The sequence below is a fragment of the Ornithorhynchus anatinus genome, chromosome 4, assembly GCF_004115215.2.
Source record: "Ornithorhynchus anatinus isolate Pmale09 chromosome 4, mOrnAna1.pri.v4, whole genome shotgun sequence".
Lineage (NCBI taxonomy): Eukaryota > Metazoa > Chordata > Mammalia > Monotremata > Ornithorhynchidae > Ornithorhynchus > Ornithorhynchus anatinus.
The window spans coordinates 86,074,201-86,097,382 of NC_041731.1; the positions used below are offsets into that span (position 1 = coordinate 86,074,201).

The 23,182-nt window shown below is 41.9% G+C and overlaps 1 protein-coding gene across 2 annotated transcripts; it reads right to left on the reverse strand.

The window, feature by feature from the left end:
• Nucleotides 1-1,197: 1,197 nt before the first annotated feature.
• LOC100078561 (pancreatic alpha-amylase) lies at nucleotides 1,198-22,356 on the reverse strand. 2 transcript variants are annotated; one of them, XM_001510223.6, is made up of 11 exons: nucleotides 22,249-22,356; nucleotides 16,898-17,114; nucleotides 16,102-16,248; nucleotides 11,136-11,330; nucleotides 8,715-8,945; nucleotides 5,273-5,406; nucleotides 4,920-5,042; nucleotides 4,718-4,817; nucleotides 4,484-4,602; nucleotides 2,840-2,965; nucleotides 1,198-1,526 (listed from the first exon to the last, which is right to left on the reverse strand). In XM_001510223.6, exons 2-11 carry the CDS (start codon nucleotides 17,063-17,065, stop codon nucleotides 1,337-1,339), a joined length of 1,533 nt encoding a protein of 510 aa, XP_001510273.1. In that variant the 5' UTR covers nucleotides 17,066-17,114; nucleotides 22,249-22,356; the 3' UTR covers nucleotides 1,198-1,336. The 2 variants fall into 2 exon arrangements, with proteins under 2 accessions (XP_001510273.1, XP_007665637.1); XM_007667447.3 differs by lacking the exon at nucleotides 22,249-22,356 and adding an exon at nucleotides 22,071-22,140.
• Between the last annotated feature and the right edge of the window lie 826 nt (nucleotides 22,357-23,182).

Below are 23,182 nucleotides of genomic sequence, written 5' to 3' on the forward strand. Positions count from 1 at the left end.
GCTCCGCTCTTCTGCCGCCCACCTCCTCACCGTCCCTCGGTCTCGCCTATCCTGCCGTTGACCCCTGGGCCACATCCTCCCACGGTCCTGGAATGTCCTCCCTCCTCACCTCCACCAAACTGATTCTCTTCCCCTCTTCAAAACCCTACTTAAAGCTCACCTCCTCCAAGAGGCCTTCCCAGACTGAGCTCTTTTCCCTCTGCTCTCCCTTTACCCCCCCTTCACCTCTCCTCAGCTAAGCCCTCTTTTCCCCCCTTTCCCTTTGCTCCTCCCCTTCTCCCTTCCCATCCACTCAGCACTGTACTCGTCTGCTCAACTGTATATATCTTCATTACCTTATTTATTTTGTTAATGAGATGTACATCACCTTGATTCTATTTATTTGCTATTGTTTTAATGAGATGTTCATCCCCTTGATTCTATTTATTGCTATTGTTCTTGTCTGTCTCCCCGATTAGACTGTAAGCCCATCAAGGGCAGGGATTGTCTCTATCTGTTACCGATTTGTACATTCCAAGCACTTAGTACAGTGCTCTGTACATAGTAAGCGCTCAATAAATACTACTGAATGAATGAATGAATGAATGAATGAATGAAAAATATACCTGAAGTCAGAAGATCAGGGTTCCAATCCCAGCTCTGCCATTTGACTGCTGGGTGACTTTGGGTAAAGCATTTACCTTTTCTGTACCTCAGTTTCCTCATCTGTAAAATGGGGACTGAATACCTGTTCTCCATCTTAGTTAAAATGTGAGCTCTAAGTGGAACAAAGACCATGTCCTACTTGATTATCTTGTATCTACACCAGCTCTCAGGAAACAGTGCTTGGCACATGGTAAATGCTGACAAAATGCCACAGTAAAACTTTTCATGCCTCAGTTTGGACAGAATGTAATGTGATATTGGAAGAAATTGTTGTGCAAATTCAAATAGAATCGATTCCAGAAGGCATCATACTGCAAGTTTTCTTTTCCATAATAAAGTTCTTAAAAATATTAACCTTCACATTATAGGGGAATTGGTTGTGAATGGAACTGTGTTTGTGTATATGTATGTAGTTGGGAAGGAAGGTTATGAAATTAATGGAGCAAACAATCTGTACACATGTAAAATTCAGGATTCACTAAAGCACAGCCATTTAACAGTGCTGTAAGGCAACTGTTAAATATTTCTAATTGTAGCATCAAGAAAAACAACTTCAGAAGCATTAAAGTTTATTGTGTCATCAGTATTACATTACTCAGAGATTGGTCAATTTTCATTACTAAGTATAAGAAGGAAAATCTGACATTTATTTTATTTTTTTCTTTTTAGAAATGAGGAAATTGAATTTGGATTACAATTTGGATTCTGCATGAATTGCAATGAATGGATCTTCAGCTGTGTTACTAATACTGAACTGAGCCTTGCCATCTTTGGACACATAGACTTTAATTCCCGTACAGTGGTCATCTCGTTTGTCACCAGAAATGACATCACAGTATGTCCCAGCAGGAAGACCAGTTTGCAGGTATTCAGATAATGGCCTGAAAAAGAAAATGCAATGAAGGTTCAACTAGAATATAAAATACATGCAGCTTTCGGGAACAAAAAAGCTTTGTGTGTTATCACTTAGGTAGTCTACATTAAGGACTTGGCTTGGACAGTTTATTCCCTAGAGGCAAAGATCTCTGTGTAAAGTTAGCACTCCTATAGAGAGAGCATCTATTTACAGATCTCTTTCAACTTAATGTGAGCAGATTTTATAGTTACAGAGGTAGCAGAATAGAGATTTTTCTTGGCTTGCCAAAAGCAAGTCCCTAAACATTTCCTCTTCATTTTTTTTTTTTTTTTGCTAAATAAAAGCACTTCATAATCACTTTTTACAAGAACTTGAAAAAAAAATTATTTCAAGAAATGAAATGTAATAATTTTTAGGAAGATGAATTTGAACCGAAAACAAATTCTGGTGTAACTGAGAATAAATCAAATGAACAATAAAGCTCGCTGAGGCTCATATTGTTTAGCACCCTTTGGCTTGAAAGACATGTTAGGAAACTAACAGAAGCTTCTACTGTAGACAGAAAGGAGGTGGATTCCAGCTTTTATTGTTTGCTTCTAGGACTTGCATAAGAGTTCATAACAAAAAAAAATGCTAATAGTAATCAATAAAAAAATTTGAGAACAGTAAGGAATAATAGCAGAAATCTTAAAAATAGGCATTGCTCGATTCTAAAACACAACAAGCAACCCTTATTCACCTTCCTCTTTCCTTCTCGGGTACATTTTTAGATATAGTGAGAAAACAGTTGAGAAAACGTCTTTAGATATGCCTTTATGTCTTGTTCTAGATAATACTTCCATTGCTGGCTCTCAACAGAACTGACTGCCTAAGAAGATAGCTGTCACCTCCATTCATAAATCAGCGTGGCTCAGTGGAAAGAGCATGGGCTTTGGAGTCAGGGCTCATGAGTTCGAATCCAAGCTCTGCCACTTGTCGGCTGTGTGACTGTGGGCAAGTCACTTAACTTCTCTGTGCCTCAGTTCCCTCATCTGTAAAATGGGGATTAAGACTGTGAGCCCCACGTGGGACAACCTGATTCCCCTATGCCTACCCCAGCGCTTAGAACAGTGCTCGGCACATAGTAAGCGCTTAACAAATTCCAACATTATTATTATCATTATAAATCCTTAAAGGATTTTTCACTCTCTTCTGACTATAACAATTCTTTGACCTGCTACAATTCTCACACACATCTTTCAGAAAATCAGAAACAGGACACCTCTGTAAGGATAGGACAAAAAGCAATGTCATCTCCCTCAAGGGTTATAATTTTTATTTACACTCAAGGCCACTAACCAGTCATCGTTGTTGAAGACAATGAATCCCTTATTCCCACGTCCAAAGGCCACTTGGTTGCTCAGATTATCCCACCAGTTTGTGAAAGGTTGGCCATCGACAACATTACGGAAAATCACCATGTTCCTAAAGAAAACACATGACAGAATATATTGGCCTATTGTTTTCTGAATATCCAAGGGAAGATATTCACTGGGACTCAGGAGAGAGAAGGCATTTAACATCCTCCCCTTTGCATAGGACTATTCCCTTTCCCATCTTCCCATGCAGGAGCCAAGGTTGGGTTTACAGATACCGAAAGTCCTTCACATGCAGAGATCACTAGAAATATATCCCAGAAAATTCTGGGGCTTCTCCAGCCTTGTCTCCATCACACCCCTTTGGGGCAGTGAGGCAATACCTGGGGAGAGTAGAGAATAGTCTCTCCCACTTCTTCCTTTTTCCAATTGGGACCCAAGATAGGCTGTAACCTCATGATGTAACAGCAATCAATCAGCAGTATTTATAGAGTAATAATAATAATAATAATGTTTGTATTTGTTAAGCACTTACTATGTGCAGAGCACTGTTCTAAGTGCTGGGGTAGGTACAGGGTAATCAGGCTGTCCCTTGTCAGGCTCACAGTCTTAATCCCGATTTTACAGATGAGGTAACTGAGGCATAGAGAAGTTAAGTGACTTGTTCACAGTCACACAGCTGACAAGTGGTGGAGCTGGGATTCGAACCCATGACCTCTGACTCCCAAGCCCGTGTTCTTTCCACTGAGCCATGCTACAGAGCACTCTACTAAGTGTACTGAAGAGTACAGTAGAATTTGTAACAGTAATCAATAATTATGGTACTTACTATGTGCCAAGCACTGGGTTGAGTACTGGGGTTGAAAGATAATGAGGTGGGACAGATTTTCTGTCCCATATGGAGAGCACTGTCAAAGTTGAGGGGAGTAGACTTTAATTCCCTCTTTACAAGGAAGAAAATGAGGCTCAGAGAAGTGGCTTGCCCAAAGAACAACAAACATAATCCTTTAGACTGTACACTCTTCTAGACTGTTAGCTTGTTGTGGGCAGGGAATGTGTTTACCAACTCTATTGTACTGCACTCTCCCTAGTGCTTAGTACAGAACCCGGCACACGGTAAGCACTTAATAAATACCACTGATTGATTGCTTGCCAAAATCATACAGCAGACAAGTGGGGAAGAATCAGGATTAGAACTCAGATCCTCTGACTCCCAGACCCATGCTCTTTCCACTAGGCCATGCTGCTTCCCCAGAAGACTCAATCCCTGCTGCCCTCGTGATCTTGGGCACCCCTCAGCGAGGGAAGAGAATTGAACGTGGCCTAGTGGCTAGAGCAAGGATAGAGTGGATAGAGCAAGTCACTTCACTTCGCAGTGCCTCAGTCGCCTCATATCTAAAATGGGATGGGATTAAGTCTGTGAGACTCATGTAGGATATGGACTCTGTCCCACCTGATTAATTGTTTCTACCCCAGCACTTAGGACAGGATCTGGCACATAGTAAGTACTTAATGACTACCATAGAAAAACAAACAAAAAAACTGGGCTCACTGCAGACATATCCTAAATACAAAACTCCGCCAATGACTGTGCATTTTACCAAGGGAATAAAACACCAAGTCCTACCTTATCTGTCGCCACCTATGCTCACAGACCCAACCGTTGCCACAGGTAGTGTCTTCGTTGATGGTAACTTCTTTGATAACTCCATTATCATTAGGTGGTCCAACCCATTCGTTAATATCCTTCATTAAACAAAAACATACAGGCACTGGAGATATCATTTGGGCTCCGATGGAAGAAAAATTAAACCAACATCCCAGAGAGGAAGGGATGGTTTGGGAGCTATCAGACACCTACCTTCCCGTTCTCAAATTTTCTTGGCCAGCTGAAGCTAGACATGACTCGGGTAAATCCATATGGATGAGCAAGCATAAACCCAACTCCCATTTTGTAGAGTCTGAAAAGAGAGTTCCAAGCTGTCAGTGGAGAACGGGAAGCATTCAGGGATATTAAGGGAAAGAAAAGAACAGAGCGGGCAGGTGGTGAATGGGCATCTTACCTGGAATCCCAGAATGTGAGGATAGAAGCCCCACCAGCTCCATGTCCCCTCTGATTGTCATGGTTATCCACAAACACGAGGGCTTTGTCAGAAGGCATGAAACCCCAGCCTTCTCCCCAGTTCCTAAACAAACAAAGGACTCAGTTACACCGACTCAGTCTTCCACTGAGTATCTCTCCCTCCGGGGACAGAGTACTCATTAGTTACCAGATAATAATACTTAATAATAATAGCTGCACTTGAATGTTATCATCGATACCTAGGTCGGCGGGCAGTGCACAAGAGGAAAATACAGTCATCTGAACTTTAATGTTCTCACAGAAAAGCAATTCAAATACTAATATTTTACTCACCTCAAATAAGCCATCTTCTCTCCATTCCACTTGCGCAGAACCGTGCCAAGTTTGGCACCATATTTGAATTCTGTCACCCGACCAGTTCCAAAATACTCACTACTCGTAATGGGTTCGCCCCCTAGGTCAATTACCTGATGACGATAAGAAAAATAAATGAGCATTCCATCCATGGACTAATTTAACAATTTATTAGACATTATTATTTTCACATTGCCACAATTTGGCTGCAATTATGTTCATATACATTTGGCCTGTAAATACGAATAGCAAAATAATTTTCAAATTCCTTTACAATTTGCAAACAGTGGCTTAAAGCCAAGATAGGTTTCCTAGCAACTTCTCTAAGTATCTCTTCAAGTCTCAGTGAGGGAAATACCATTGGAGGAATAATCCATCCAATCAAGAAAGCATGTAAGAAAGCAGTTCACAGTAATGATGGAGAACTTCCAGGGATTGTCTCTATCTGTTGCCGAATTGTACATTCCAAGCACTTAGTACAGTGCTCTGCACATAGTAAGTGCTCAATAAATACTATTGAATAAATTAATGAACTTACTCTAAACACCCTATAGGCAACTGATATTCACCTCACCCTCAGCCCCACATCTCTTATGCACATATCAGCAAATGATGTATTCACATTAATGTCTGTTTCCCCCTCTAGACTGTAGGTTCACTGTGGGCAGGAACCATATCTACCAACTCTGTTGTATTCTCCCAAGTGCTTAGTACAGTGCTCGGCACCCAGTGAGTGCTCAATAAATACCATCTATGGACTCATTGATTTAATCAGTTGAGGGAGTACAATAGAGTTAGTAGGCACAATCCTACTTCAAGGAGTTTACAATCTAGCAGGGGAAAAGGGCATTAAAATACAGATGGGGGAAGAACAGAGCTTAAAGATATATACAAAAGATCTGCATGGTGGGAGTGAGAGAGAGAATACTCAAGTACTTAAGTGACATGAAAGTGCTAGAGTGGCAATAGTGTGTTGGGAATGGTGGGGGAAAGTGAGAGATTAATCAGGGAAGGCTTCCTGGGGGAGATGTGATTTTAGATATGCTTTGTAGATTGGGAAAACAATGGTGTTCCAGTTGTAAAAGGGAGGAAAGTCCAGGCAGAAAGGAGGAAGTGATCAAAAGGTCACCAGCAAGAGAGATAATAATGAGACCCAGTGAATAGGCTGGGTTGAGAAAAGTGAAATGTGTGACCTGGGTTTTGGTGGGAGAATAACCAAGATGGGTAGGAGGGAGAGACCTGATTAACTGTCTTACAGTCAATGGTCAGGAGTTCCATTTGATATAGAAAGGAATGAGAACCCACTGCAAGATTTTGAGGAGTGGGAGAAGCAGCGTGGCGCAGTGGAAAGAGCACGGGCTTGGGAGTCAGGGCTCATGAGTTCGAATCCCAGCTCTGCCACTTGTCAGCTGTGTGACTGTGGGCAAGTCACTTAACTTCTCTGTGCCTCAGTTCCCTCATCTGTAAAATGGGGATTAAGACTGTGAGCCCCACGTGGGACAACCTGATTCCCCTGTGTCTACCCCAGCGCTTAGAACAGTGCTCTGCACATAGTAAGCACTTAACAAATACCAACATTATTATTATTATTATGTGCAAAATGTTATTTTAGAAAAATGGTCTGGGAAGCAGAGTGAAAAAGTGTGGATGAGAATGGGGAGAAGCTGAAAGCAGGAAGGCGAGGAGCCTGATGCAATAGTCAAGACGGGACACGACAAGTGTTTAAGACTTTCATGGTGGCAGTTTAGATAAAGATGAGTAGATTCTGGGTTGTTCTGAAGGTAGAGGTGACAGGATTTAGTGACTGACTGAATCAAGGCTAATACTGAGGTGGAGGGCTTGTGAGACCTGGAGGAAGGCAGTGATAAGAAGGTTTGGGGGAGAGGATTTGTGAGGAAAACTGAGTTCGGGTGTGGACATGCTGAACTTTACGGGACATCCTTAGAGGATGGAGGTAATATGATACTGCAGAGAAGGAGAGAGGGCAAGGCTAGAGATGTAGATTTGGGAGTCATTCATGAAGAGATAGTAATAGAAACTGTGGGAGGGGATGTGTTTCCAAAGGGAGTGGGTGTAGATTGAGAAGCAGCATGGCCCAGTGCATAGGACCATGTCTAGGATCCAGAAGGACCTGGGTTCTAGTTCTGGCTCTGTTTGCTGTGTGATCTTGGTCAAGTCACTTAACTTCTCTGTGCCTCAATTACCTCACCTGAAAATAGGGATTTAAGATGGTGAACTCCATGTGAGACAATGCCTGTGTCCAACCTTATTACCTTTTATCTATCTCAGCACTTAGAACAGTTCCTGGCATAGAGTAAGTGCTTAACAAATACCATTTAGGAAAAAAAAAGGAATAGAGACTATAAGAGCAATATAATATTCCCCCGTTTAGACTGAGAGTCCGTCATTGGGCAGGGATTGTCTCTCTCTCTTGTACATTCCAAGCGCTTAGTACAGTGCTCTGCACATAGTAAGTGCTCAATAAATACTATTGAATAAGAGGCACAACTGAACCTTGAAGAATACCCACGACTAGGAAGTAGAAAGAAGCAGAGGAAGACTTGGCGAAAACTCTCCCAAATTTTGTGAGACCCAAGGCTAAAGGCTGATCCAATTCTTGCCAATACAGTGTTTTGCATGCCTGGTTTAGACGTGGTCCAGGTTGGGTCTGCCTTGGTTGGCCTCTCAGAATGGGGCAAAAAGTTGTCCAAGGATTAATTCCAATATGAGTATGATGGATGATTATAAGGATGATAAAATACAAATTCAGTGTATAATATTTTATAATCATTATGATTATACTCTCAATTTGCAAAGTTAGTTTTCTTCCCAAGGTTCTACCTACCTTGCTTGTCTTCACAACTCTGAGACAAGAAAAGCAAGTACCATTTTTCTCATTTAGGCATAGAGAGGTCAAGCAACTTCTCTGAGTTCACACAGCAGTCCAGCGGCCTTTATGAGACTGCTCAACTGCCTAACTCCCAGCTATACTAGATTTTGCTTCTCCTACTCCAGGAAGGGAGATATATCTACAGCATTGCTCAGTCCTAGAATGCTCAGTCCTACAATGAGAGTAAGAATTCATATCACTGAATACCAACTCTATGTAAATGAGCTCCAAATCAATGCAAACTACTCTCTCCTTCCTCTTTAATTTTTAAACTAAGATACTGAAACACAGGCTTTGATAGTCTGATAAAAGGCCATATCGTAGGCTTAGTTACCTTGACCCAAGTTAGAGAGGAACTGCTTATTTTAACTTTGAAATAATTTCATCCTTTTATTGCAAAGCTCCTCTTTGACACTGAAATTTTTGTCATAAGAATTATCTTTCTGAAAATGAAATACACCACAATGCAATATGGTCTTGCTTTCTCCCTGAGTGCAACTGTAGGGAAAAAAAAAACTCAATTTACATCACCTCCTGGTAGACAAAAGGTTTTGCTCCTGCTGGGAACCAGTGTGTATTTAGATTATGCAGTTTATCCAAAATTGCCTTCATGTCACCAGGCCACATATGTTTGGAAGCATCAATTCTGAATCCAGCCACACCTATGTCAATCAGCTTGTTCATGTATTTGGCAACTCTGGAACGAACATAATCTTTTTCCAGGGCAAGGTCAAGAAGACTGACTAGACGACAGTCTCTAACCTGTTGAAGTAAAAATAATGCATTTGATATACGATACCTTTAATCTAAGGCTATCAAAGAATGAGTGAGAAAGAATATCTGGTTTTAAGGAAGACAGCTACACAATGCGGTAAAATGATTTGCTTAGAATCATCTCAGATCAAAACCAGAACTATGAATAAAACATAAAAGATATGGCTTCCTGTCCCTTGCTCTCCATTCTGTCTTTATGTTTCTACTGTGTATGCTCAAGCACCTAGAACAATGATCTGCATGCCAGAAGTGCTTAATAAAGCTGTTGATGAGATGGTGTCTAGAATGACATATGTTCAAAACCTAAGACATACAAACCCCATGTCCCTTTTTACATTAAAGAATGATAAACTTTGTATAATTCCATGCTTTAGTTATATTACACTTTAGCTGAAGAACCTCATTCCAAATCAAATTCAAACTGCAATAGTAATTTAGACAAGCAGAGGAGAATTTTTCCAACTTAAATTTGTCATAAGAGAGTAGTTTCTGGAGGGCTTCCCATTACCACAGTCAGGCAGAACTTTGATTTAAATCATCCTTGAAATAAATGACCTTCTCCAGAATACCACTTTCCGGTGCTCTGTCAGATCTCCCGCCTGATACCGACAATAAGGTACAAGTTTTAACAGGTACGGAATGACGAAGTTCCATCAGGAGTGTCCTTTGAAGTCCAGTCAGTATTTTGAAATCCAAAGGACTGAATTTTCCCCATGAGCCCAAGTTATACCAATTATAAGCTCCCTCTCTGCACACAGTGAGTCTCACATAGAAGCAGATGAGATTTCAGAAAGAAACATCATGGCCAGGAGGCAGCAGTGAGATCACTTGAAGGGCATTTAGGGATAGTGACCTACAGGGTAGAGAGAATTAAACTAGTCCAAAGCCTTGAAGTGTACAGAGGGAAACTGCCAGTAAATATATGAAGTTTGCTTCCTGGCCTTATTTCCCTTCCTTACTTTCTCCTTTGCCCAGTCCAGAGCTTTCCCTGAGCTATGGCCACCTGGCAATTTCCACTCAAGAATACTTTTGGGGCAGCAAAATGACCTCAGGATCTTTCCATCCCCACCCACACATTTTACAAAAATTCCATCTGTCCTGAGGCTGAAAGGCAAGGGAGATCCTTGAAGTAAAGGACCAAGACCTCTACCTACATTTCCTAAGCTTTTAGTTCAGCGTTCTGCACACAGTAGGTGCTCAGTGAATAGCCTTGATTGGGCCAGACAAGAACAAATTTGATGTGTTAGCAATTTCCTGTTATGTTACTTCTTTGCTTGAACATGACTAGTTTTTTGTCTGCTGTGTGACCTAGAGCAAATCACTGAATTTCTCTAAGCCTCAGTTACCTCATCTGTAAAATGTGGATTAAGACCCTGAGTCCCTCATGGGACATGGACTGTGCCCAACCCAATTTGTTTGTATTCATCCTAGCGTTTAATACAGTGCTTGGCATATAGTAAGAATTTAACAAATACCACAATTACTATTATTCCTGACAAAAAAAAAGAAAATGGGGAAAGAAGAATGTGAGCAACAGTGGAGCCCTAGGTTCACAGCATCATATTCCTTGGAGACTCTCTAGGAGTACAACATCATTGCAAAACCTTCTGGATTTTTTTGACACTAATGTCAACCAGGGTGCATGGAGCCTTTTGTGCTTGCTCTCGGCCAGAGCGGCTGCCCAGCTTATTCCTGGGGCATTCATTTATTCAATCATATTTATTGAGTGCTTACTGTGGGCAGAGCACTGTACTAAGTGCTTGGGAAACTAAAATAAAACAATAAGCAGACACATTTCCTGACCATAATAAACTTACACTCTAGAGTGGGAGACAGACATTAGTGATATGGGACTGGGAAGGGGGATGAACAAAGGGAGCAAGTCAGGATGACGCAGAAGGGGGTGAGTGGCTGTACAGTTCCCCTGTAATTCCCAAACCCTGAGATACTTTGGAGTATCCAGGGTTTGGGAAGCACTGAGTAGCCTGCCCTGGGTTTAGGCTTCTGGAGGGGATTTAGTTTGGGCCAGTTTCCAGGTGGGGAGGCCAAGCAACAATTTGATTCAAAGCATTTCTAAGCCGGGTAGGAAACTGATCCCTCAGTTTCTCATATCCCTCCCGGAATGGAGATTTCTGGAGTCAATGCCTTAAGATCATCAATAACAACAACAAAAATTACCTGATAAGGGTCATTGTAGTTTTCAATATCTCCACTATGAGTTTTGCATTTGCCATCATTAAAGTCCCAACCTGAATAAGGAACTTCAGAAAATTCCCTGGTGGCTGAATTGAAAAAGCTTCCACAGGTACTTGATCCCTGACCAATATTGGCTCCACACATGTGATTGATGACAGCATCCACATAAATATGCACCTAAAAAATAAGGCTCAGGGTTTAGTTTTACAGAGGAAGAGTGGGAGATAATATTAGGATTTGAGTGAAATTATACTGCAGCACTGTGCAATTTCCAATTTTCTCTTCCAGGGTTGATCATATACCCAAGACCTCAAAAAAAAAAAATCAATCAGCAGAATACACTAGGATCATCAGGGTTCAAAATAATTGCGGGGGGGAGCAAAATAATACTTTCTACAGTATTCCATTCAGCTATGCTTTAACAGATTAAACAGTCAACTGTCATGCAGTTTTCCTTTCAAAACCATATTTTAAGTAACCTTAAAATGGAAATTTCTGAGTCTTTCTTTTTCTATCCCTTTTCCTCCATTCATTATCCCTCAGCCAGAGGCATATGACAGGAAAGCCCAACAGAGAAAGAATAATTTACAAGAGAAGTCCTTTTCAAGAAGAGTCCGAGGAGAATTAACGATAGCAAGAGTGGCCGGAAATCTGTCCCAGGCTAATCACGTGTTCGGACCACAGTCTGGAGAAAGATGGCCTCTCCACCCTAACTGCAAGACTGTTGGTTTCTGCATCCAGCCAGGCAGGCAGTCGTGGTAACCGGGCAGGAGAGTTGGGATGGTCCAGTGGGTCCCATGATGACACTTTTGCCCACAGGTTCCTTATCCCAGATTCATAGATATATCTAAATCTCATTCTAGTAGGTATCAGTAGACCAAGGAATTCCTGCCTCCAAATAAGAGGAATTAAAAAACAAACAAACAGACCCATTTAATAAATTGAAGGAGTAGCTAGACTAGACTTGAGGAGAATTAGTAGTTGAAGAGGTTTGCCAAAACAGAGATACCAAGAAGCCAAATGATAGTTGCTTGTGCAGTGACAGGCAAAATATGATTGGGTCTTCTAATTAATTCTGTAGTCTACAACTATATCCAGGAAAGTAAATATAGCTCATTGCCCATGATACCAAATCTATTTTCTGACTTTTAAGGGTTATAAAATTTGTCTGGAAGTGACACGAAGAGTTTATTTTACCAAAAGTGCCATAACATTTCACTGGCAGGAATCGTGAACACCAAATATTATATGTGCTAAAACTTGTTATGCATCTTTCTGTCCCAACCATTGGCATCGCTCCATAGTGAAAAGGGAAAAGAAAAAAAAAATAGAGATGGGCACACAATGAATAGACATCCTGATTCTGGGTGGGCCACCCCATCTTCTGTAGATTCTTCAGGATAAGTTTTGCTCAAAGGCTCTAAAGGAAAGAAAGTGGTTGACTGAGGTGTATGTCTTTCTAAGCCAATGGAAGGGGTCATTTGGGGAGAGATATGTTTGCCCTCACCAACAACCCTGCCTAGCAGGGAAGACAGGAAGTGTGGTCCTCTGCCCTGTGTCTGTGGGTCCAGAGTCGTGCAGGCCCTAGGCCTCAGGCCCACAGACCAGCACCCTAACCACTGTAGCACACAAAGAAACAGCGGCACTGACCCCAAGTGGCACCCCATGTGGTTTGATCTCCATGGATGGTGGAAGTAGAGTATAGAGGGGTAGAAGAAGCAATTAGAAGCTCCCTCTTCTGCACTTTCCATTTTACCCCTCTCTTTTATCTTTCCTCTCTTCCTCACCCTTTCTCCTCCAGTTTTCTTTTCCTCCCTTTGACTCTCTCTCCTCTCCTTGTTTTTTCCCTTCTTCCCATTTTCCCCTTTTCCTTCTTGCTACCTATTCCCTGGGTACCCCTAACCCACAAAGGCCAACCAGAAAACCTATCAACTCAGGTAGGCAGGAGTCATTGCCCTCACCCATTGTGCTCCATTGCCATTGGATTCCATCTTTTGCTGGGTAATTAAAGAAATGGGTAATCTTTTGGAGATCTCCTGTCTTCTCTCAAAGTCCACCCGCTCTACCTGTCCATCTGACCTCATCCCTTTGCACCTTATCAAAACATTCACCCTCTTTCTTTGTCCCTCCCTGACCACCATCTTCAACTGTTAGCTCCCCAATAGCTTTTTCACCCCTGTTTTTGAATATCCATTCAATCATTTATTGAGCTCTTACCACATGCAGAGCACTGTACCAAGTGCTTGGGAGAGTACGCTTAGAACAGTGCTTGGCACATAGTAAGCGCTTAATAAATACAATAATTTCATTAGCATTATGATACAACAATAAACAGGCACATTCTCTGCCCACAGAGAACTTACATCTCCCCTATCCTTCCCTTGACCCCACAGCTCCCACCCTTCTCCCTCCTACCATTCCTCTCCAAACTCCTTGAGCTAGTTATCTACATCTGCTGTCTCAAGTTTCTCGCTTGCAATTTTCTCCTTGACACCCTCCAGACTGACTTCCATCCCCTTCATACCACAGAAACCACCTTCTCAAAGGTCTCAAATGATTGCCTTCTTGCCAAGTCCAGTGGCCTCTACTCTATCCTAAACCCCTTTGATCTTTCAGCTGCCTTTGACACTGTTGACTACCCCCTTCTCCTGGAAACATTATCCAACCTCAGCTTCACTGATACTGTCCTCTCCTGGTTTTCCTTCTATCTCTCTGGCCACTCATTCTCAGTCCCTTTTGTGGGCTCCTCTTCTGCCTTCCATCCTTTAACTGTGGGAGTCCCTCAAGACTCAGTTATGGGGCAACTTCTATTTTCTATCTGCATCCACTCCCTTGGATAATTCATTTGCTCCCATGGCTTCAAATCTACCTATGAAGATGATTCTCAAATGTACATATCCAGCCCTGATGCCTTTTCCTCTCTGCAGTCTCGCATTCCCTCCTGCCTTCAAGACATTTTTACTTGGATGTCCCATGGACACCTCAGATTTAACTTGTTAAAACTAGAACTTATCTTCCTACGCAAAACCCTGTCCTCCCCCTGAATTTCCCATTATTGTAGATGGCACCACCATCCTTCACATCTCACAAGCCTGTAACTTCAGTGTTCTCCTTGACTCATCTCTCTCATTCAATCTATTACTAAATCCCGTAAGTTCAACATTCACAACATGGTTAAAATCTGCTCTTTCCTCTCCATTCAAACTGCTACCATGTTAATCCAAACACTTGTCCTATCCCGCCTTGATTTCTGGATCAGCCTCCTTGCTGACCTCCCTGCCTCCTGTCTCTTCTCACTCCAGTCCATATTTCAATCTACTGTCTGGATCATTTGCCTTACGAAATGTTCAGGCCATGTTTCTCCACTCCCCAAGAACCTCAAATCATTGCCCACCTATCACATCAAACAGAAACTCCTTACCATTTTCTTTAAAGCACTTAATCACCATGCTCCCTCCCACCTCACCGTGCTATTCTCCTACCAGAACCCAGCCCACACACTTCGCTCCTCTAATGCAACCTACTCACTATCCCTCAGTCTCGTCTATCTTGCTATGGACCTCTCACCCATGTTTTGCCTCTGGGCTGGAATGTCCTCCCTCTTCATATATGACAGACAACTACTCTCCCACCTTCAAAGCCTAATTGAAGGCATATATCCTCTAAGAGGTCTTCCCTAAGTCCTAATTTCCTCTTTACCCACTGCCTTCTGCATCACCCTGACTTGCTCCCATCATTCATCCTCTCCTCTCAGCCCCACAGCACTTATGTACCTATCCAAAATTAATTTATTTATATTAATATCTTTCTCCCCCTCTAGACTGGGAACTGGCTGTGGACAAAAACTTAGTTCAGTGCTCTGCACACAGTAAGCATTCAGTGAATACAATTGATTGATTGATTGACTATCCATTCTCATATGTTCATATCAGTGACTCACCAGAAACTAAGGCTTGGGCCCTACATCTAAAATACAATCTTTAACTCTATTTGGTGTGAGTCCCAGTTCTTGTTCCTGGAAATCCCTAACAGTGACTTGGCTCTGATGTGACTCTGAACCTGGGCTAAAAGCAAATGCGACCATGTCCATCTTTGGTTCACATACGTTTACCAGATTGATCTGGATCTTGAGCAGAATGCTGGCTGTCTTCCTGCAAATTTGAACCTTAATCCTTTTACTGGAACCCTCACTGGTTGAAGGGGGAAAGAGTAGGAATGTTAGATAGTCCAGCCCTAAAAATTAGGATGGGTGTCCAGGTGGTCCTCCAAGTAACTATAGTCATAACAGAAGACAGAATCCTGAACTTGATGGATCCAATAATGCCCTTCCCTATGGTTTTATGAAATGAATAGTTATTCAAAAGACAGAAATCCAAATATTATCTGATCCCATTACAGCTAGGCTAGCTGTCACCTTTTGTATCCGAATATGACATTTGCATCAACTTCAAATCATTACGCCATGCACCAAACTTTTACTGGTTTGTTGATGGAGTAGTAAAATGGCTCAATGTCAAATGCAGCCCCTCAGTAGCCCCACCTCCTTGGATACAATCTACCCACAAGCAAAGCAGGATAACTAGGAGTGGGCCCTCGTGGCCAAATGCCAATTAACACAAGTATCAAATTAATCCATTACAACTAAATTCAGAGAATCATTAACTATAAAGGTAGAGACACTCTTTTTACCTCATTAGTGCTTTATATGACATTTTAAATAAAATAACACCAAGTGCTACCAGTTTGACTATGTGTGTTTAGTTTAGTTGAGCAGTCTTTAGAGTTACTGGAAGGCTAGAGAGATTGATAAGGCAGTGTTTTTGCCAAGGTTTCATTCCAAATTGAAGAACTGTACTTTTGTGCTTGAAAGAATCAGAGAGAAATCAACAGTTAAGATCACTCCTTTCTCTACAGCATGTTTATGTAAAGGAATTCTAAAGTCACTTACGCCAACATTGTTACATCTGGTCACCATGGCTCTGAATTCATCTTCATTTCCAGATCGGGTACAAATTTTGTAGCTAATTGGCTGGTATCTTTCCCACCAAGGTCTTGAGGGGTTATTGATCACCACATTTTCACTGGGAGGAGAAATCTATAGATAATAGCAATAATCGATTATAATTAACATATTTATCAAGCACTCACTATGTGATAAGTATTGGGGTAAATTCAAGATAATCAGATGGAACATTGTCTCTGCCCCCGACAGGGCTTACAATCTGAGAGGGAAAGGTGATATTTTATTCCCATTTTATAGATGAGGAAACACACAGAGAAGTTAAGCAAGGTCACCTACCAGATCGGGGCAGAGCTGGGATTAGAACCCAGGTCTTCCGGCTCCCAGATCTTACCATTGAGCCATTCATCCCCATATGACTTTTGTCAGTCACTCATTAAAAACAGTAATGAACTCTGATTGTTGCTTGCTTATCTTTTAATAATGATGGCCCAACTCAGTAAAAGAAAGCTCAATTATATCATTTTTGAACATTCTGATGGAGACAAGCAAAGCTCTCTTGAGCAATTTTGCTTTATGATACAAATAAACCAAGAACTTCCAGAAGAAATGTAGGATTTTAGAAACTGTAGAGGCTTTTTACATAGTAAAACGTTAGTCTTGTAAACACAGCAGTTCATACATTTCTATTCTTTTTTTTTTTTTTTTTAGGTAGGGATAAAAATCAGGACCTCTACTATGAAACCTCAGTATGAAAAACAACAAGTTAAACAAGACACAGTACCTGGACTCCCCCAAATCCATTGGGTGCTAAGTAACGTTCACATTCAAGAGCAATATCATCCCAGCGCCATTCGAACAAGTGGACAATAGATGTTTTGCCGGGTTTGGTGTGAGGGTCATACTGAGCCCAGCCTAGCCCAACCACTGCAAGCAATAGAAACAGCTTCATGCTGCTTGATCAGTGTTGTCAGGGTTCTTCTCAGTGGGTATTTATACTCCTGTAAGAAGCACAGATTAGAAAGTAAACCTTTACAGGAATGGCTATCTCGAGCACACCCCACAACTGTCATCTAAATATATCCATGAATAATATGTAACTCAACAGGTGAAGACAGACTGCCAAATCTCCCGGGAACATAAACTCAAGTAATCTTTTAGAGATTGGGTGTTCCCTTTATTCAAATACTATTAGACGCTTAAACACCTGGCATTTGATAAATGGGGAAATAGCCCTCTTCGAGTTGCTTTTCAATTAGATTCCGTTTTTGTTTCCTAGGGTTCTTCACTTATACCAGGAAAGGAATATTAAAATGTCTGTTTCTAGCCCGGGAGAGTAAAACAAGAGTTCAAAAACACATAGTTTCTATTTCCAAATGCAATTTAGATTCCAAGTATTTTTACACGGCTCATTTTGACAATCTCCAGGAACAAATGAAGAAGGAATCTAGCTAATATCGAGAAACACTTGGAAAAAGTGAACCCCCAAAACAAGCCAGATCCTTTCCTGCTAAATAATGCAGTCTCCCATCCAGAACAATGAAAGGTCGCAGTTGCATCACTTGTAATGTGCCATGAAGTATGTGTCAAGGCCAAGATGAAGGGTTCACAGCCACTTGCAGGCCCCATTTATGCAAAGGTCAACCTTGGTTGTTTGAAAGTACTTAGAACACTCATGCACACTCCTCCTTTCTGCAGCAATGTCCTTTAGCAGGATGGATGATCTGACACCAAGAGAACTGTTCAAGGAAGGTTCAAACACTGGGGTCAGTGAAGCTGGATCTGAGGTTGGCCTTCAGTAATAATAATATCAATAATAATGATGGCATTTTTTAAGTGCTTACTATAAGCCCAGCAATATACTAAGTGATGGGATAGCTAAAAGTACCACATGGGGGCTCATTCATTCAATAGTATTTGAGCGCTTACTATGTGCAGAGCACTGTATTAAGGGCTTGGAATGGACAATTTGGTAACAGATAGAGACAATCCTTGCCCATTGACGGACTTACAGTCTAGTAGGGGGAGACAGACAGACAAAAACAGTAGCAATAAATAGAATGAAGGGGACGTCCATCTCATTAACAAAATAAATAGGGTCATAAAAATATATACAAATGAGCACAGTGCTGAGGGGAGGGGAAGGGAAAGGGGGAGGAGCAGAGGGAAAGGGGGCTTAGCTGAAGGGAGATGAAGGGGGGAGCAGAGAGGGAGCAGAGGAAAAGGGGAAGCTCAGTCTGGGAAGGCCTCTTGGAGGAGGTGAGCTCTCAGTAGGGCTTTGAAGAGGGGAAGAGAGTTAGTTTGACGGAGGTGAGGAGGGAGTGTATTCCAGGACAGCAGTAGGACATGGCCAGGGGTTGACGGTGGGATAGGTGTGAACAGGGGACAGTGAGGAGGTGAGCGGCAGAGGAGCAGAGCTTGCCGGTTGGGCAGTAGAAAGCTCACACTCTAAGTAGGAGGGAGAGCAGGTATTGAATTCCCATTTTGCCGATTAGGAAACTGAGGCACAAAGAAACTAAGTGCCTTGACCAAGGTCACCCAGTAGGTAAGTGGTGAAGCCTGGATGAGAACCCAGGTCTTTTGATGCCCAAACCTGTGCTCTTTACACTAAGCCATGCAGCTTAGTAACTTAGTGTCTTGTCCTCTAGTTACCTCTGTAGATCGTGACTTAAATCTTCCCTCCTCCAACAAGCTTCTCCTGATTAACTTCCCAGAACACTGAGTTACATCATGTTTCTGCCAGCTCTAACTTTTATGAATTTATTTTATCTATCAATCAAGGATATTTAGTGAACACTTACTGTGTGCAAAAAAAGTCCTAAATTCTTGGGAGATTACAATAGTCAGTAAAACCAATCCCTGCGCTCAAGGACACTCTCCCTAGCACTAATGCATATAGGTCTGCTCTCTTTATTTTGTATTGAAGCACTTACTACGTGCAAAGCACTGTGTTAACTCTGGGGAGAGACAATAACAATCAGATCAGACACAGTCCCTATCTCATACGTGGCTCACGGTCTAAGGGTGGGGAATGGGAACAAAGTATTAAATCCCTGTTTTACAGTGTGGGAAACTGAGGCCCAGAGAAGTTAGGTGCCTTTTCCTAAATCACACAGTAGGCAAAATAGCAGATTCCAGATTAGATCTCGGGTCTGGGGTGTAGCAAAAGGGAAGAGAGAATGTGGGGTAGTATGCGCTCAATAAATACTCTTGAATCAATGAATGTGGGGGATACAATGGGTACATCGCAATTAGAACATGAGCTGTACCTGCAGGCTATCCTCTGAGAAATGAGTTCCAAAATAAATCTTATTTGGTCTTGCTCATTTCTGGTTTACTGGGCAGAGGCCACAGGGACTAGGATTGAACAAGTGATGCTCTCTAATTTTCATGCAGGCAAGACTCTACCTAGTGCTGGCTTCGGAAACTGCCTGCTCTGAGGCCGGGACATGCTGTATGATATTCTGCCTTTGTGCATCGTTCAGTGTGCCAACCCCTTCCCCCCACTTCTGATGTTGAGACTGTCTCTACTCAGTGGCACTGGGTCCCTACTCATGCCTTGTCTGAAGTCAGTCCTGACTTAGCCCGTCAAATGGCAGGGACTGTCTCTATCTGCTGCTGACTTGTTCATTCCAAGCACTTAGTACTGTGCTCTGCACTTAGTAAGCGCTCAATATATACTATTGAATGAATTTACCTCCCTGACAAATCAGCCTCAGAATTTGTAAAGCCACAGCAGTGGCAATACAACATATCCTCTCCCAGGAAACTGGGCAGACCTTCTCATGCCTCAGGAGTTTGCAACTTTTTGGTGAAGGGGAGAGAATGTGCATAGAAATCCCAAGTCCTGGACCTTCACCGCCTACGTCAAACATCTGAGATGGTTTTACTCATTCCCTCATGGGGATCAAAAGGTGGGTGAACACAGGAGGTACCACCTGGACATTTTGAGTGACGCTAGGACAAACTCCCGAAAATTGGAACTAATGACAGAATTGAATATGTGTTACCAGATTCCTCAACCCAGCTAGTGCTCCTTCATATTTCCCATATTTCAGGGGTGCCTGCACCCCTTTATTCTCAGGACCCTATCTTCATCCCTCATTGAACAGAAGCAGCAGAGTACGGGATTGGGAGTCAGAGGTCATGGGTTCGAATCCCTGCTCTGCCACTTGTCAGCTGTGTGACTGTGGGCAAGTGTCTTCACTTCTCTGTGCCTCAGTTACCTCATCTGTAAAATGGGGATTAAGACTGTGAGCCTCATGTGGGACAACCTAATTACCTGGTATACTCCAGCGCTTAGAACAATGCTCTGCACATAGTAAGCGCTTAATAAATACCAACATTATTATTTTTATCCCTCACTCTGCTGTACTGTACTTTCCCAAGCACTTGCTGCAGTCCTCTGCACCCAGCAAACACTCAATAAATAGCACTGATTGATTGATATAGCCAAGGCCTGCGAGTTCTAAACCCAGCTCGGCCAAATGTCTCCCATATCCACAGCACATATGTATATATCTGTATATGTCGGTAATTTATTTATCTATTTATATCAATGTCTGTCTCCCCCTCTAGTCTGTGAGCTCACTGTGGGCAGCAATGTGCCTGTTTGTTATTATACTGTACTCTCCCAAGCGCTTAGTACAATGCTTTACACACAGTAAGCGTTAGATAAATATGAATGAATGAATACTGAATGAACTTGGGCAAGTCACCTAACTTCTCTGTGCCTCAAAAAAAAAAAAAATGGTATTTGTTAAGCGCTTACTATGTGCAAAGCACTGTTCTAAGCGCTGGAGAGGATACAAGGTGAACAGGTTGTCTCACATGGGGCTCACAGTCTTAATCCCCATTTTACAGATGAGGTAACTGAGGCACAGAGAAGTTAAGTGACTTACCCAAAGTCACACAGCTGACAAGCAGCAGAGTCCGGATTTGAATCCACGACCAAATGGGGATTCAAATAGCTATTCTCCCTCCTACTTAGACTGTGAGCCTTATGTGGGTCAGATACTTTTTCCTCGCCTGATTATCCTGTATCTATCCCAGCACTTAGTAGAGCGCTTGGCACATGTAAGTGCTTAAATATCATAATTTATTAATGTTAATAATAATGACAAATAACAAATGCCCCCAAAGTCAATTCATTAGTTGTGGTTTCTTCCTCGGGCCCTGAGGCTCTTCCAAAATATTGAATCCCTTGAAGGGAAATACCATCACAAAGCAATGTCAGCAGGCCCCACCTTGTCCCCTCATTTCTTTTTTTCATTTTCAGTCTTTCCAGGAGCCCCCACCCTGCTTTGATATTCTCCTAAAAGCATGCTATGCTTTTTACCTCATCCAAATGAACCTCTGCGTACTCTCCCAGGTTTCAACTGCAGTGTAAATTTTCCCAAACTCCTTAGACTAGGAAACGTAAATACTAATACATTAAAAGGAAATTTAAAACAAAAGAGTTTAAGGAAAACAAAAATCGAAAGCTATTCTCTGTGAGATTCTCAGCCTGCCTTCCCTCAGGTTGTTGGTATAGTTACAAGTTTTCCTCTTGGAAAAGTTTTCCAAGAGGAATTTAAACTCTAAAATGGAATCTGCAGATGAATGCAGTGCAATGTTTCTTTCTTGACACCAAAAGCTCGGATTAAATTAAGAGAAGTCAAATCATTTAAAATCTAGAAAATGCCTTCTAAGAGGAAAGGCCACCAGCTTGTTTAAATGGGTATCTATGTTTTCTCAGTGACTCATATTCCCTAAACTGACCTTCTGGGAGAGGAAATTTCCTATTACAGTAGCGGCTGAAGCGGTGCATTAAATCAGCTGACTGTCCCTGGGAAAAGCGCCCTGAATATTCCCCGTTTTCCCTTTAAAATCGACCGCAGAGATCCCCGAGAATGAACGAACAATCCCAAAACAAAAGACACAGGCGAAATAAATAAAGCTTCACAACAAAAACATACCATTCATTTCATTTAACTTCAGTAAAACCTTTCTTTAAAAAATAGATCTCATTGCGTACCCCGGTTCGAACGCACTTCACGACATTAGCTGATCAGGATAAGCAAAGAGGGGAAAGGTGACTCCCTTTTAAAAGGTCAAATGCAAAGCAGAGAAAAAAATGTTCTAAAAAGAACTCACCCATCGAGAGGTTTTTCTTCCAAACGAACGTTCCCAAAGCTTCCCAAACCCCGCCTCCCAAATGCCTGTTCTCTAAAACAGCAGTACTCCCTCTCCTCACAGTGTCTTCTAACTTTATCTACAAGGATAAACTAAGAGCAACGACTGTTTTACTTTACAGGGTGGAAGTAGTCGGGATTTAATCACTGATTACAATCCAGGAGAGGACAGTTTAACTAATCCTGATACCTGTTGTTCTGGAACTTGCTAGGGAAAACTGGGTGGAACTTTGTTGTTGCAAACAAAAAATAGAACATCTAATAACTCTTAATATAGTCTCATCTTTCTTCAGTTGTTCACAACAAATGGAATGCCATCCACCTCAACGTAGACTTTGAGGGCACAGATTGTTCCGCTGGCAACCTTTTGTCTTATTTCTTGAGACTTTGGTGGTTCCCCTTAAAATAGTTTACTAATACTTTTCTGCATCATATTAGCCTTTCTATGTAGTTAAGAAAAAGGGTGGTTTTCTTACAATTGAAAATCATGACTCACCAATCTAATATAAAAATGCTTATTGAGACTGCAGTTCTGAAAATAAAGCTAAACTCTGAAACACAACATTATGTCATATTCAGGGTGACAGTGAGCTCAAGAAGTATTTTGCCAAATGCTTAGTACAGTTTTCTGCACACAGAAATAAAATCTATTGATTGGAGCGTGGCTGAGTGGAAAGAGCACGGGCTTTGGAGCCAGAGATCATGGGTTCGAATCCAAGCTCTGCCACTTGTCAGCTGTGTGACTGTGGGCAAGTCACTTAACTTCTCTGTGCCTCAGTTACCTCATCTGTAAAATGGGGATTAAGACTGTGAGCCCCACGTGGGACAACCTGATTCCCCTGTGTCTACCCCAGCGCTTAGAACAGTGCTCTGCACACAGTAAGCACTTAACAAAT

Coding starts and splice junctions, on each gene's coding strand:
- LOC100078561 (XM_001510223.6), bottom strand. CDS start 17,065: ATGAAGCTGTTTCTATTGCTTGCAGTGGTTGGGCTAGGCTGGGCTCAG. Junction 5,043..5,272: donor GAGAAGATGGCTTATTTGAG/GTGAGTAAAATA, acceptor TTGTTTGTTTAG/GAACTGGGGAGAAGGCTGGG. Junction 4,818..4,919: donor CTCACATTCTGGGATTCCAG/GTAAGATGCCCA, acceptor CTCTCTTTTCAG/ACTCTACAAAATGGGAGTTG.